Source organism: Oncorhynchus clarkii, chromosome 20 (assembly GCF_045791955.1).
Source record: "Oncorhynchus clarkii lewisi isolate Uvic-CL-2024 chromosome 20, UVic_Ocla_1.0, whole genome shotgun sequence".
NCBI lineage: Eukaryota > Metazoa > Chordata > Actinopteri > Salmoniformes > Salmonidae > Oncorhynchus > Oncorhynchus clarkii.
Window position 1 is genome coordinate 2,802,520 of NC_092166.1, and position 16,645 is coordinate 2,819,164.

The following is a 16,645-nucleotide window of genomic DNA, read 5'->3' on the forward strand; positions in this document are numbered from 1 at the left end:
GGGATTGGACTGCTGAGGACTGGGGCAAAGTCATTTTATCTTTCCCCTTTCCGATTGTTTGGGGCATCTGGAAAAAAGCTTGTCTGGAGAAGACAAGATGAGCGCTACCATCAGTCCCGTGTCATGCCAACAGTAAAGCATCCTGAGACCATTCATGTGTGGGGTTGCTTCTCAGCCAAGGGAGTGGGCTCACTCACAATTTTGCCTAAGAACACAGCCATGAAGAATGGTACCAACACATCCTCCGAGAGCAACTTCTCCCAACCATCCAGGAACAGTTTGGTGACAAACAATGCCTTTTCCAGCATGATGGAGCACCTTGCCATAAGGCAAAAGTGATAACTAAGTGACTCAGGGAACAAAACATCGATATTTGGGGTCCATGGCCAGGAAACTCCCCAGACCTTAATCCCATTGAGAACTTGTGGTCAATCCTCAAGAGGCGGGTGGACAAACAAAAACCCACAAATTCTGACAAACTCCAAGCATTGATTATGCAAGAATGGGCTGCCATCAGTCAGGGTGTGTGCCAGAAGTTAATTGACAGCATGCCAGGGCGGATTGCAGAGGTCTTGAAAAAGCGGGGTCAACACTGCAAATATTGACTCTTTGCATCAACTTCATGTAATTGTCAATAAAAGCCTTTGACACTTATGAAATGCTTGTAATTATACTTCAGTATTCCATAGTAACATCTGGCAAAAATATCTGAAGACACTGAAGCACCAAACTTTGTGGAAAATTAATATTTGCGTCATTCTCAAAACTTTTGGCCACGACTGTATATATATATATATATATATAATCCCATAAACTCCTACTACGTACTCTTTGTTATGTTTGAGGGTCAGGTGATCTGACTCAAAGTAATACACGTCTGGGTCGTCCTCCTGTTGACTTCCTCCTCCTGGAACCTCCTCTAGGCCTCCCCTGGTCTCACAGAGCTCCCCATGGCCCGTACTGTCCCATCCTACCCTGTCCCTTCTGGCCCCACCGTTCCCCTGCTCCATGGGGACAGACGGAGGAGACAGGAGAGACCCCTCCCTGGCCTGGATACTGGAGCATGAGGAGAGGGTAGGAGTAGCGACCAGCTCTCTCCCCGCCTCCACCCCCTCCCTCAGAGGGTCCCTGGGAGAGGAGCAGGGGGCCACAGCCTTGCCCCCGCCGCAGGCCGCCCTACGGGGCGAAGTCCTCAGGGTGTACCTGTGTTCGTGGGGCTCTGTGAAGGAGGGGGGCGAGGTGCTGGAGATAGAGGGGGTGCAGGGTGGGTCTGAGCGTGTTGGGGGGGCTAGCAGTGGCATCGTGAATTCTCCTGAGTTATTGTTGTTGTTGTTTACGTTGTTGATGTTGTTGTTGATGATATTGTTGTTGATGATGATGCTGGTGGCAACAGTGTTCTGCACCACCAGCGGCATGAACGACCATCCGTTAATTCCCCCGCCGCAACTCTCCTCCTCGGTCGGTGTCACTTCCACCTCCTCCTCTCTGACAGAGAGGTGGGGAGTAGAGGAGTCCTCCTCAAAGGAGGCCAGAAGAGGAGCAGGACACTCCCCTGAGTCTTTACCCTCCTCCTCCATCCCAGGATCAGAGTCTTTAACTTCCTCCTGCCCAGGATCAGAGTCTTTACCCCCCTCCTCCTGCCCAGGATCAGAGTCTTCACCCTCCTCCTCCATCCCAGGATCAAAGTCTTTAACTTCCTCCTGCCCAGGATCAGAGTCTTTACCCTCCTCCTCCATCCCAGGATCAGAGTCTTCACCCTCCTCCTCCATCCCAGGATCAGAGTTTTTAACTTCCTCCTGCCCAGGATCAGAGTCTTTACCCTCCTCCTCCATCCCAGGATCAGAGTCTTCACCCTCCTCCTCCATCCCAGGATCAGAGTCTTTAACTTCCTCCTGCCCAGGATCAGAGTCTTTACCCCCCTCCTCCTGCCCAGGATCGGAGTCTTTACCCCCTTCCTCCTGCCCAGGATCAGAGTCTTTACCCCCCTCCTCCTGCCCAGGATCAGAGTCTTTAACTTCCTCCTGCCCAGGATCAGAGTCTTTACCCCCCTCCTCCTGCCCAGGATCGGAGTCTTTACCCCCTTCCTCCTGCCCAGGATCAGAGTCTTTACCCCCCTCCTCCTGCCCAGGATCAGACTCTTTACCCCCCTCCTCCTGCCCAGGATCAGAGTCTTTACCCCCCTCCTCCTGCCCAGGATCGGAGTCTTTACCCCCTTCCTCCTGCCCAGGATCAGAGTCTTTAGCCCTCTCTTCCTGCCCAGGATCAGGGTCTTCACCCTCCTCCATTCCAGGATCAGAGTCTTTACCCCCCTCCTCCTGCCCAGGATCAGAGTCTTTAACTTCCTCTTGCCCAGGATCAGAGTCTTTACCCCCCTCCTCCTGCCCAGGATCAGAGTCTTTACCCCCCTCCTCCTGCCCAGGATCATAATCTTTACCTTCCTCCTTTCCAGCATCATAGTTTCTACAAGGCACTACGGGGTCTGGGGGCGAGGGGCAGGGCGCCCCCCTCTGGCTGCCGTTCAGCAGTGCTGGACCGGGACCTGGACAGGTGGTGTTGGAGGCAGCGCTGAGACACAGGGAGTTTGTCTGAGCATCAGGGCTACTGCTGGTCTGTCCCAGCCCGATACAGGACTTATGGGAGTTGGAGTTCAGGAGCTGCTGAACATGGCCGTCATCCTCCTCCTCCTCTCCTTCCTCCTTGTTGAGGTCAGGTGAAGAAGAGGAAGGTGAGGCTGCGGTGGAGTTTTGTCTGAGCAGGTCACCCCCTTCACTGTTCTCCTTGACAGTCGTTAAGGGGGCACAGGGGGAGGCGGGGATGACGGGCATGGGGGGCGCAAACGGGAGGTCATCCTTGGATCCATGCGACTCCCCAGAGCGGAAGCACCGTTTGGCCCTTTTGAGGAGCGGTGAGGCATCCCTCCCCACAGCACCTGACGTCTCCTTCCCCCTCCCTTCACAGTTCTCAGCCTTCTCCGAACCCCCAACCCCCTCTCTCTCTGAGCAGGACAGGACCCTCTTCCTGGGGCTTGCCCATGTCTCCCCGTCCACGGAGGTGGCCTTGTGGTGGGCTACCTTTCCCTGGTGACCCCCAGGCTTCTCTGAGGCCCCGGCCTGGTCATCTTGTCTCTTCTTGGGAGAGCGTGGGGCCCTGCTGCCGGGGAGGGGTGACCCCTGACACTCCTCCGGCTGGGCGATACTGCGATTCCTGAGGGTTCGGCCACAGAAGTTCTCGTCCAATCCATTGAGCCCGACCGATGACCTTGTGACGCGCGAGGAACGTGACGCGGCCATGCTACGGCGAGAGGCATATCATCGTGCTGCCCGCTCCTCTGCTACAGAAGTGGGGCACCTGGGAGCATAGAGGAGACAGAGGTTATAAAGCTTCATAAGGGATCCATTATCCATGAACCAGATTCAGCGTTGGGAGATGATATACTGACAGAGGATGAATAAGGTTCAGCGTTGGGAGATGCTATACTGACAGAGGATGAATAGGGTTCAGCGTTGGGAGATGATATACTGACAGAGGATGAATAAGGTTCAGTGTTGGGAGATGCTATACTGACAGACTGGGAATAAGGTTCAGCGTTGGGAGATGCTATACTAACAGACTGGGAATAAGGTTCAGCGTTGGGAGATGCTATACTAACAGACTGGGAATAAGGTTCAGTGTTGGGAGATGCTATACTAACAGAGGATGAATAAGGTTCAGCGTTGGGAGATGCTATACTGACAGAGGATGAATAAGGTTCAGCGTTGGGAGATGCTATACTGACAGACTGGGAATAAGGTTCAGCGTTGGGAGATGCTATACTGACAGAGGATGAATAAGGTTCAGCGTTGGGAGATGCTATACTGACAAAGGATGAATAAGGTTCAGCTTTGGGAGATGCCATACTGACAGAGGATGAATAAGGTTCAGCGTTGGGAGATGCTATACTGACAGACTGGGAATAAGGTTCAGCGTTGGGAGATGATATACTGAGAGGATGAATAGGGTTCAGCGTTGGGAGATGCTATACTGACAGAGGGTGAATAAGGTTCAGCATTGGGAGATGCTATACTGACAGAGGATGAATAAGGTTCAGCGTTGGGAGATGCTATACTGACAGAGGATGAATAAGGTTCAGTGTTGGGAGATGCTATACTGACAGAGGATGAATAAGGTTCAGCGTTGGGAGATGCTATACTGACAGAGGATGAATAAGGTAAGAGAATCAGAGATGCTACAGTTGAAGTCGGAAGTTTACATACACTTAGTTTGGAGTCATTAAAACTTGTTTTTCAAACCACTCCATAAATTTCTTGTTAAAAACTATAGTTCTGGCAAGTCGGTTAGGACATCTACTTTGTGCATGACACAAGTACATTTGCAACAATTGTTTACAGACAGATTATTTCACTTAATCACAATTCCAGTGAATCAGAAGTTTTCATACACTAAGTTGACTGTGCCTTTAAACATCTTGGAAAATTCCCGAAAATGATGTCATGGATTTAGAAGATTCTGATAGGCTAATTGACATCATTTAGGGCAATTGGAGGTGTACCTGTGGATGTATTTCAAGGCCTACCTTCAAACTCAGTGCCTCTTTGCTTGACATCATGGGAAAATCAAATCAGCCAAGACCTCAGAAAACAAATTGTAGACCTCTACAAGTCTGGTTCATCCTTGGGAGCAATTTCCAAACGCCTGAAGGTACCACGTTCATCTGTACAAACAATAGTACGCAAGTATAAACACCACAGGACCACGCAGCCGTCATACCGCTCAGGAAGGAGACGCGTCTCCTAGAGATGAATGTACTTTGGTTTGAAAAGTGCAAATCAATCCCAGAACAACAGCAAATTACCTTGTGAAGATGCTGGAGGAAACAGGTACAAAAGTATCTATATCCACAGTAAAACGAGTCCTATATCCACAGTAAAACGAGTCCTATATCGACACAACTTGAAAGGTCTCAAAGCAAGGAAGAAGCCACTGCTCCAAAACCGCCATAAAAAAGCCAGACTATGGTTTGCAACTGCACATGGAGACAAAGATCATACTTTTTGGAGAAATGTCCTCTGGTCTGATAAAACAAAAATATAACTGTTTGGTCATAATGACCATCATTATGTTTGGAGGAAAAAGGGGGAAGCTTGCAAGCTGAAGAACACCACTCCAACAGTGAAGCACGGGGGTGGCAGCATCATGTTGTGGGGGTGCTTTGCTGGTGGACTTCACAAAATAGATGGCCTCATGAGGACGGAAAACTATGTGAATATATTGAAGCAACATCTCAAGACATCAGTCAGGAAGTTAAAGCTTGGTCGCAAATGGGTCTTCCAAATGGACAATGACCCCAAGCATACTTCCAAAGTTGTGGCAAAATGGCTTAAGGACAACAAAGTCAAGGTATTGGAGTGGCCATCATAAAGCCCTATAGAAAATCCTATAGAAAATGTGTGGGCAGAACTGAAAAAGCTTGTGCAAGCAAGGAGGCCTACAAACCTGACTCCGTTACACCAGATCTGTCAGGAGGAATGGGCCAATATTCACCCAACTTATTGTGGGAAGCTTGTGGAAGGCTACCCGAAACGTTTGCCCCGAGTTAAACAATTTAAAGGCAATGCTACCAAATTCTAATTGAGTGTATGTAAACTTGTGACCCACTTGGAATGTGATGAAAGAAATAAAAGCTGAAATAAATCATTCTTTCTACTATTATTCTGACATTCCACAATCTTAAAATAAAGTGGTGATCCTAACTGACCTAAGACAGGACATTTTTCCTATGATTAAATGTCAGGAAATGTGAAAAACTGAGTTTAAATGTATTTGTCTAAGGTGTATGTAAACTTCTGACTTCAACTGTATATTGACAGAGGGTGAATAAGGGCAGGGCAGTATCTTTCATCTCTTGCCAGTTCAAAGAGAATCAAATGTCAGCCCATCTTTGATGCTTCAGCTGTGAGTGCTCTGTGTCTGTCTGGGGAAACAAGTAGACTGGAACACTAGGTCACATCCCAAATGGTACCCTATTCCCTCTATAGCACTACTTAGCCATAGGGCTAAGTGCACTATATAGGGAATAGGGTGCCATTTGAGACATATCCCTTATCTCTCGCTCTCAGGGTCAGGTTTTCCAAAAACAACCGTTTTTAACATCGCATTTGAAAAACGTTAGTAATCTGATGCCCCCGTTTACATCGTGACCTTCATGCAAGTTTATTCCACTACTGGACGGACAGCCTAGTCTCCCGTCAGAGATAGCATTTATTTAGGGAGATGTTACCTTTTCATTCAAGACAGGAAGACAGGAGAAACATTGTTTTAAGATGATAATAAATGTTAGAGAAACAAGTAACTAACTTTCTAGCAAGTCAAGCTAGCTTGCACTGCAGAGCAGCTAGCTAAAATCTACGCTAGGTTGACGATACCACTATAGCTAGCTAAAAGCTAGGCTAGGTTGAAAATTATACTGTAGCTAGCTAAAAGCTAGGCTAGGTTGAAAATACCACTGTAGCTAGCTAAAAGTTAGGCTAGGTTGAAGAATCCACTGTAGCTAGCTAAAAGCTAGGCTAGGTTGAATATAATACTGTAGCTAGCTAAAAGCTAGGCTAGATTGAAAATACCACTGTAGCAAGCTAAAAGCTAGGCTAAGTTGAAAATAATATACTGTAGCTAGCTAAAAGCTAGGCTAGGTTGAAGATTATACTGTAGCTAGCTAAAAGCTAGGCTAGGTTGAAGATTATACTGTAGCTAGCTAAAAGCTAGGCTAGGTTGAAGGCATCACTGTAGCTAGCTAAAAGCTAGGTTGAAAATACCACTGTAGCTAGGACCTCCACCTAATAATTATCAAACACAAACGTCCTTACCATAAATAAACTTAAAACGGGAGGCAACAGTCATAATATAATTTACTTAACAGCCAATGTTTATTATTTAACACTACTATAAAAATATGACTTGCTTATAGAAATGGGTAATTGTTTACAAGTTGCTAGCTTTCCCATAAAGCCATCACCAAAACCCACATATTTGAATCTTCTGTGGTTTGGTGACTTCTTGTTCTTCGACAGACTCCAGCTGGACTTTGTCTCCTCTACCCAGGTAGAACACATCCTTTGTCTCCTCTACCCAGGTGGAACACATCCTTTGTCTCCTCTACCCAGGTGGAACACATCCTTTGTCTCCTCTACCCAGGTAGAACACATCCTTTGTCTCCTCTACCCAGGTAGAACACATCCTTTGTCTCCTCTACCCAGGTAGAACACATCCTTTGTCTCCTCTACCCAGGTAGAACACATCCTTTGTCTCCTCTACCCAGGTAGAACACATCCTTTGTCTCCTCTACCCAGTTAGAACACATCCTTTGTCTCCTCTACCCAGGTGGAACACATCCTTTGTCTCCTCTACCCAGGTAGAACACATCCTTTGTCTCCTCTACCCAGGTAGAACACATCCTTTGTCTCCTCTACCCAGGTAGAACACATCCTTTGTCTCCTCTACCCAGGTAGAACACATCCTTTGTCTCCTCTACCCAGGTAGAACACATCCTTTGTCTCCTCTACCCAGGTAGAACACATCCTTTGTCTCCTCTACCCAGGTAGAACACATCCTTTGTCTCCTCTACCCAGGTAGAACACATCCTTTGTCTCCTCTACCCAGGTAGAACACATCCTTTGTCTCCTCTACCCAGGTAGAACACATCCTTTGTCTCCTCTACCCAGGTGGAACACATCCTTTGTCTCCTCTACCCAGGTAGAACACATCCATCACTTAAATCGGTCAATAACTGATTACGATGCCTGTCTTAACATAGGGAACAGAGTACTGTCTGTGTGTGTGTTCATTTCATTACCTTCCTGTGGTATGATGTGATGCATTGTTTTGTCATTCAGACCTAACCTTCCTAAAACATGTTTATGTGAGCTGACTCACACCACCACCCCCCACAGAGCTCTCTACATACACCACACCACCACCACCCCCCCATAGAGCTCTCTACACCCCCCCCATAGAGCTCTCTACACACCACCACCCCATAGAGATCTCTACACACCACCCCCCCATAGAGCTCTCTACATACACCACCACCCCCCCATAGAGTTCTCTACACACCACCCCCCCCCATAGAGCTCTCTACACACCACCCCCCCATAGAGCTCTCTACACACCACACCACCAGCACTACCCCATAGAGCTCTCTACACACCACCACCCCCCCATAGAGCTCTCTACACACCACAACCCCCCCCCCTAACAGACAGGGGGGGGGGGGGTGTTATCAGACAGACAGACAGACAGACAGACAGGGGTGTTGTCAGACAGACAGACAGGGGGGGGGGGGGGGGTGTTGTCAGACAGACAGACAGACAGACAGACAGACAGACAGACAGACAGGGGGGGGGGGGGGGGTGTTATCAGACAGACAGACAGGGGGGGTGTTATCAGACAGACAGACAGATATTTGCTCATGCAGGCAGAGGGTCTTTGAGGCATTATGCAGGGAAGGGATCAATTTCCCATGATGGTAATTTACTTTTGTCACAAATGTCAACCCTATTCACTATATAGTGTACTACTTTTGACCAGAGCCCTAAGCACTAAAAATAGGGCTCTGGTCAGAAGTAGTGCACTATGTAGCATGGAATTGGATTCCATTTCAGTGTCTGGCAACATGTAAACATGAGATGCGGCAGTACTAGACAACATTTCAACAACTCCAAGTGTAAGTTGTATATGTCAAGCATTAATGTCTTCCTGCCCAGGATGCGTTGCATGACATCAACTTTAAATTGAGACGTAGCCTTTCTAATTGTTCCCGTCCTGACAGTTATCCAAGCCAGGTTTTAAACCCGTGTTAAACCCGTCTTTACTTCTCCGCCCTATATAAATATATATATATATATATCTCCACTCAGAGGACCGGACTGCCTCCACCAAATCCCCGGTAATGGCACTCCAGCCGACAGGACCCAAGTTGGACAACACTGAGGCGCAGGGGTCTTAATAAGTAGTTCTTTAACTCGCTCCAAATACGGTAGCTACTATTTCACAAGAGAAGGATAACTAGTCCCCGTGGTCGTGTGTTCATCTTATTACCTACCAATGCTTAAACCAATGCAAACTAGCCGGCTATCAAACCGTTAGCCCACATGCTAACCAACCCGTTAGAAAAGGCTGCAGACAGCAGCTTGGTCGCACCCTGATATGCATTATGCACCATAAACTGGTTGCTATTCTTAACATATTTCTGCTCTTCTCATCCGTTTTTGTTTTGTTTGTTTCCTCGCAAAAGTTAGCAAATGACCGAATAACAACATGTTTTTATTACATGAAATATAAAAGTAATAATGTTAGCTAGCTCACTTAGCGGTGAGTTACATTGCCAATTGGCGCACCGGATAGTTACTGAATTTACTAGTTATATATATTTATATATCAGTCTTACTAAAGATATACATTATATATCAGTCCTACTAGTCTTAAAATGAATGGTTCGCTAAGGAGTAATGGTTTATTATGCATATTACAAGTATTTGACAAGCTATATTAATACTAAAGTAAGTGAGTTGATAATCGCATAGCTTTAACATTGGTAGGTAACGTTAAATTGATGGACATTAGCGGGTGGCCTAAAGTCGTAATAACAAAGCTAGGATAAAGATGTGCAATAAGGGAATAGTTCCTTCTGTGGCTAGGCTGCTGCTTGCTAACAGCGGCTAGTAAACAACTTTCCTAAAGCATTCGCATAACGGGCTCACTATTTGGTCGACTTTTTCACTAAAATTGTTCATTAGATGGCAAGTCTATGCTTCACTTCTGATCACGACCGACTAAATCGTTTATTGGAAGGAAAAAAAATGGGTTTGTGAAGATAGCTAGAGAATTACACTCACCTCACTTCCGCAAATCGTGTGCTGCCACACTCGGCAGGAGACATATTTTCTATCCAGTCAACGGGGTCCGTGTGTGTGTGTGTGTTCTGCCTTGTGTGTGTGTGTGTCTGTGTGTGTGTGTGTGTTCTGCCTAGTTCCACAACTTGTCAAAATGAAACACTACATTTTTCCTGTTGAAAGGAGAACAGGAAAGACATCTTTGGCCCCTGGACGAGACTGGGTGTAGCTCGGGCTACCAATGCCATGTCTCCATTGCAAGTCTAACCATATCTATAATGTTATTAGTCAGAATCCAGAAATAAAGGGTCGCTTATAATGAAATTAGTATTTCAGAGATGTTCCGATTAGTTGGTAGAACAAAACAAAATGTTGTGATACACAAGAGTTTTGGTCCACAATTCAATTAAACATACATTTCCATACAAAATGTTCAACTTGGATCTTAAAACCATAACAAGCACTGCAATAAATAGGATTAAAATTAAGTTGTTAAGTAAACAAACAGGTGAAGAGAAATCATGTCTGCGTTACACTGTTCTTTCATTGTCAGGGTTTAACAGAATCGTAGAACCAGAATCATATCAACCATTCTGAATCAGAACAGTTGTGTTTTCTAGAACCAGAATCATATCAACCATTCTGAATCAGAACAGTTGTGTTTTATAGAACCAGAATCATATCAACCATTCTGAATCAGAACAGTTGTTTTCTAGAACCAGAATCATATCAGCCATTCTGAATCAGAACAGTTGTGTTTTATAGAACCAGAATCATATCAACCATTCCCAATCAGAACAGATGTGTTTAATAGAACCAGAATCAGAACAGTTGTGTTTTATAGAACCAGAATCATATCAACCATTCCCAATCAGAACAGATGTGTTTAATAGAACCAGAATCAGAACAGTTGTGTTTTATAGAACCAGAATCATATCAACCATTCCCAATCAGAACAGTTGTGTTTAATAGAACCAGAATCAGAACAGTTGTGTTTTATAGAACCAGAATCATATCAACCATTCTGAATCAGAACAGTTGTGTTTAATAGAACCAGAATCAGAACAGATGTGTTTAATAGAACCAGAATCATATCAACCATTCCCAATCAGAACAGTTGTGTTTAATAGAACCAGAATCAGAACAGCTCTTTACAACACCTTGCAAGTCTAACCATATATATAATGTTATTAGTCAGAATCCAGAAATAAAGGGTCGCTTATAATGAAATTAGTATTTCAGAGATGTTCCGATTAGTTGGTAGAACAAAACAAAATGTTGTGATACACAAGAGTTTTGGTCCACAATTCAATTAAACATACATTTCCATACAAAATGTTCAACTTGGATCTTAAAACCATAACAAGCACTGTAATAAATAGGATTAAAATTAAGTTGCTAAGTAAACAAACAGGTGAAGAGAAATCATGTCTGCGTTACACTGTTCTTTCATTGTCAGGGTTTAACAGAATCATAGAACCAGAATCATATCAACCATTCTGAATCAGAACGGTTGTGTTTTCTAGAACCAGAATCATATCAACCATTCTGAATCAGAACAGTTGTGTTTTCTAGAACCAGAATCATATCAGCCATTCCGAAACAGAACAGTTGTGTTTAATAGAACCAGAATCATATCAGCCATTCTGAATCAGAACAGTTGTGTTTTCTAGAACCAGAATCATATCAACCATTCTGAATCAGAACAGTTGTGTTTTCTAGAACCAGAATCATATCAGCCATTCTGAATCAGAACAGTTGTGTTTTCTAGAACCAGAATCATATCAGCCATTCCGAAACAGAACAGTTGTGTTTAATAGAACCAGAATCATATCAGCCATTCTGAATCAGAACAGTTGTGTTTTCTAGAACCAGAATCATATCAGCCATTCCGAATCAGAACAGTTGTGTTTTTTTTTTAAAGTAGAATTGCATGAAATTTGTTATAAAATAAAAAAATGTTCTCACCGCCCCATGGCAAAATGTGTACAATTGCAGCAAACTTGCTTTAAAACTGCAAAAATGTATAGGATTACAGGAAATAAACTAAAACATACATTCTCTCTCTCCGCTGTCAAGAAGGGTGCCGCTAAAATGTTTTGCTCGCAAGAGGGGGGGGGGTCATCAAAATTTCACTCAGGGCCCCCAAAAGGAGAGGGCTGGCTCTGATTGCATGTGTGGGTATGGATGTGGGTATGCAGGCCCATGAACCATTACGGCCCCTCATAATGAGTTCCGATTCCTTTGTGGCCCCCACCCCCATTAAAGTTTCCCATCCCTGATATAGAGTGACATTGTCTCAATTTTGGTCAACAGAGAGAAGTTGTTTTTTCAAACGCTGCATTCAGGAAAAAAACATTTTTTTAACCTGCAAACAAAATTAATAAATGCTTGGTTCTGGAAATGACCAGACACAGTTCCCATGTATTATTCTACAGTGCAATTAGAATTTATATATTTCTACATTTACGTAGAAACATGTCATCATGTTATTTTCAGACATGTTTATTCTTCCGCCCGGTTGTCAAGAAGGGCTGTTCATTTTGTGGTGGTCAAGGAAGGGAAATCCTTCGTTCCAACGCTTTTTAAATAAAAAGTAAAGTGCGAAATAAAAGGCTTTAGTTGTTGTTTTACTCAGGGCTGATGTTCAGGGTTTCCTGTTAGGGGGCTGATGTTGGGGGTTTCCTGTTAGGGGGCTGATGTTGGGGGTTTCCTGTTAGGGGGCTGATGTTGGGGGTTTCCTGTTAGGGGGCTGATGTTGGGGGTTTCCTGTTAGGGGGTCGGTGTTGGGGGTGTCCTGTTAGGGGGTCGGTGTTGGGGGTGTCCTGTTAGGGGGTCGATGTTGGGGGTGTCCTGTTAGGGGGTCGGTGTTGGGGGTGTCCTGTTAGGGGGTCGGTGTTCGGTGTTGGGGGTTTCCTGTTAGGGGGCTGATGTTGGGGGTTTCCTGTTAGGGGGCTGATGTTGGGGGTTTCCTGTTAGGGGGCTGATGTTGGGGGTTTCCTGTTAGGGGGTCGGTGTTGGGGGTGTCCTGTTAGGGGGTCGGTGTTGGGGGTGTCCTGTTAGGGGGTCGGTGTTGGGGGTGTCCTGTTAGGGGGTCGGTGTTGGGGGTGTCCTGTTAGGGGGTCGATGTTGGGGGTGTCCTGTTAGGGGGTCGGTGTTGGGGGTGTCCTGTTAGGGGGTCGGTGTTCGGTGTTGGGGGTTTCCTGTTAGGGGGCTGATGTTGGGGGTTTCCTGTTAGGGGGCTGATGTTGGGGGTTTCCTGTTAGGGGGCTGATGTTGGGGGTTTCCTGTTAGGGGGCTGATGTTGGGGGTTTCCTGTTAGGGGGCTGATGTTGGGGGTTTCCTGTTAGGGGGCTGATGTTAGGGGTTTCCTGTTAGGGGGCTGATGTTAGGGGTTTCCTGTTAGGGGGCTGATGTTGGGGGTTTCCTGTTAGGGGGCTGATGTTGGGGGTTTCCTGTTAGGGGGCTGATGTTGGGGGTTTCCTGTTAGGGGGCTGATGTTGGGGGTTTCCTGTTAGAGGGCCGATGTTGGGGGTTTCCTGTTAGGGGGTCGGTGTTGGGGGTGTCCTGTTAGGGGGTCGGTGTTGGGGGTGTCCTGTTAGGGGGTCGGTGTTGGGGGTGTCCTGTTAGGGGGTCGGTGTTGGGGGTGTCCTGTTAGGGGGTCGGTGTTGGGGGTGTCCTGTTAGGGGGTCGGTGTTGGGGGTGTCCTGTTAGGGGGTCGGTGTTGGGGGTGTCCTGTTAGGGGGTCGGTGTTGGGGGTGTCCTGTTAGGGGGTCGGTGTTGGGGGTGTCCTGTTAGGGGGTGGAACGACATTTATTGGATATTTCAAACTTTTTTAACAAATCAAAAACTGAAAAATCGGGCGTGCAAAATTATTCAGCCCCTTTACTTTCAGTGCAGCAAACTCTCTCCAGAAGTTCAGTGAGGATCTCTGAATGATCCAATGTTGACCTAAATGACTAATGATGATAAATACAATCCACCTGTGTGTAATCAAGTCTCCGTATAAATGCACCTGCACTGTGATAGTCTCAGAGGTCCGTTAAAAGCGCAGAGAGCATCATGAAGAACAAGGAACACACCAGGCAGGTCCGAGATACTGTTGTGAAGAAGTTTAAAGCCGGATTTGGATACAAAAAGATTTCCCAAGCTTTAAACATCCCAAGGAGCACTGTGCAAGCGATAATATTGAAATGGAAGGAGTATCAGACCACTGCAAATCGACCAAGACCTGGCCGTCCCTCTAAACTTTCAGCTCATACAAGGAGAAGACTGATCAGAGATGCAGCCAAGAGGCCCATGATCACTCTGGATGAACTGCAGAGATCTACAGCTGAGGTGGGAGACTCTGTCCATAGGACAACAATCAGTCGTATATTGCACAAATCTGGCCTTTATGGAAGAGTGGCAAGAAGAAAGCCATTTCTTAAAGATATCCATAAAAAGTGTCGTTTAAAGTTTGCCACAAGCCACCTGGGAGACACACCAAACATGTGGAAGAATGTGCTCTGGTCAGATGAAACCAAAATTGAACTTTTTGGCAACAATGCAAAACGTTATGTTTGGCGTAAAAGCAGCACAGCTCATCACCCTGAACACACCATCCCCACTGTCAAACATGGTGGTGGCAGCATCATGGTTTGGGCCTGCTTTTCTTCAGCAGGGACAGGGAAGATAGTTAAAATTGATGGGAAGATGGATGGAGCCAAATACAGGACCATTCTGGAAGAAAACCTGATGGCGTCTGCAAAAGACCTGAGACTGGGACGGAGATTTGTCTTCCAACAAGACAATGATCCAAAACATAAAGCAAAATCTACAATGGAATGGTTCAAAAATAAACATATCCAGGTGTTAGAATGGCCAAGTCAAAGTCCAGACCTGAATCCAATCGAGAATCTGTGGAAAGAACTGAAAACTGCTGTTCACAAATGCTCTCCATCCAACCTCACTGAGCTCGAGCTGTTTTGCAAGGAGGAATGGGAAAAAATTTCAGTCTCTCGATGTGCAAAACTGATAGAGACATACCCCAAGCGACTTACAGCTGTAATCGCAGCAAAAGGTGGCGCTACAAAGTATTAACTTAAGGGGGCTGAATAATTTAGCACGCCCAATTTTTCAGTTTTTGATTTGTTCAAAAAGTTTGAAATATCCAATAAATGTCGTTCCACTTCATGATTGTGTCCCACTTGTTGTTGATTCTTCACAAAAAAATACAGTTTTATATCTTTATGTTTGAAGCCTGAAATGTGGCAAAAGGTCGCAAAGTTCAAGGGGGCCGAATACTTTCGCAAGGCACTGTAGTTAGGTAGTTTCCTGTTAGGGGATTGGTAGTTAGGTAGTTTCCTGTTAGGGGGTTGGTAGTTAGGTAGTTTCCTGTTAAGGGGTTGGTAGTTAGGTAGTTTCCTGTTAAGGGGTTGGTAGTTAGGCAGTTTCCTGTTAAGGGGTTGGTAGTTAGGTAGTTTCCTGTTAGGGGGTTGGTAGGTAGGTAGTTTCCTGTTAGGGGGTTGGTAGGTAGTTTCCTGTTAGGGGGTTGGTACAGTAGGTAGGTTGTTTCATGTGAAGGAGTTGGTATGTAGGTAGATTTAAACGTAGCACATCTCCACCTATATCTTGTCCTTAGACTGCGAGGAGGCCTCTAGTTCGGGGTGAGAGACGTTGGGCCGGACTGTTACGAGCGGACCTCCTCCGTGGACGGAGTGGAGAAAGTTCCATGTCTCCTCAGAGATCTGTCCCGAGTCAGCTCCTTGAGGGAGTAAGTAGCACACAGATTTAATGAGACAGAAATAACGCACACATTTAGTAGCTTTTCTATCTTGATCAAGTGTGTCCACAACAGTTCCATCAGCATCACACTGATAGGACATTATATAAGTAGAGGATTTGGAGAAGACAGAAGAGTTGACTGGGTCAGGCTGTTACCTTGTCTGAGTGTTAGATGGCCATTCTTGTTGATCGCGATCTTGGAGTTATCGATTGGTCCCGGTGGATCTGCAAGGGAGAGGGAAATCAATTATTATGACACGTAAAATGTAGTCTGAAGGCAGCCTAATATGGCACATTATAGCACATAATATAGCACATTATAGCACATTATATAGCACATTATATCACTCCTTTCAACAGCTGGGGGTGGAGACTCCAAATCACACCAACTACTCTATCCATACAGCAGTATCTAGACACCCCTTCAAATGAGTGGATTTGGCAACTTCAGCCACGCCGCCATGCAATCTCCATAGACAAACATTGGAGGTATAATGGCCTTACTGAAGAGCACAGTGACTTTCAACTTGGCACCGTCATAGGATGACAACTTTCCAACAAGTCAGTTTATCGAATTTCTGCCCTGCTCGAGCTGCCACGGTCAACTGTAAGTGCTGTTATTGTGAAGTGGAAACGTCTAGGAGCAACAACGGCTCAGCCACGAAGTGGCAGGCCACACCATCTCACAGAACGGGACCGCCGAGTCCTGTGGTCTGTGCTCGGTTGCAACACTTCCAAACTGCCTCTGGAACCAACGTCAGCACATTAACTGTTTGTCAGGAGACTCATGAAATGGGTTTCCATGGTCGAGCAGCCGCACACAAGCCTAAGATCACCATGCACAATGCCAAGCGTCGACTGGAGTGTAAACCTCGATGCCAGTGGACTCTGGAGCAGTTGACACAAGATCTCCGGAGCGATGAATCACGCTTCACCATCTGGCAGTCCGACGGACAAATCTGGGTTTAGGAGAATGCTAGGAGAACGCGACCTGC

General features: G+C 45.9%; 2 protein-coding genes across 2 annotated transcripts in view; both read right to left on the minus strand.

The window, feature by feature from the left end:
* The window catches only part of LOC139375777 (ZZ-type zinc finger-containing protein 3-like), a 43,129-nt gene extending 39,824 nt beyond the window's left edge, over positions 1-3,305 (minus strand). Inside the window, exons 1-2 of the mRNA XM_071117618.1 lie at positions 2,435-3,305; positions 829-1,591 (exon numbers count right to left, since the gene is read on the minus strand). Of these exons, the coding sequence (XP_070973719.1) occupies positions 829-1,591; positions 2,435-3,290 (1,619 nt within the window). The 5' untranslated portion in view covers positions 3,291-3,305. The remainder of the gene's footprint in view (positions 1-828; positions 1,592-2,434) is intronic.
* A 12,007-nt stretch (positions 3,306-15,312) lies between these two features.
* Positions 15,313-16,645, minus strand: part of LOC139377210 (ubiquitin carboxyl-terminal hydrolase 33-like) — a 76,872-nt gene continuing 75,539 nt past the window's right edge. The window contains exons 24-25 of the mRNA XM_071120210.1: positions 15,807-15,875; positions 15,313-15,630 (exon numbers count right to left, since the gene is read on the minus strand). Of these exons, the coding sequence (XP_070976311.1) occupies positions 15,491-15,630; positions 15,807-15,875 (209 nt within the window). The 3' untranslated portion in view covers positions 15,313-15,490. The remainder of the gene's footprint in view (positions 15,631-15,806; positions 15,876-16,645) is intronic.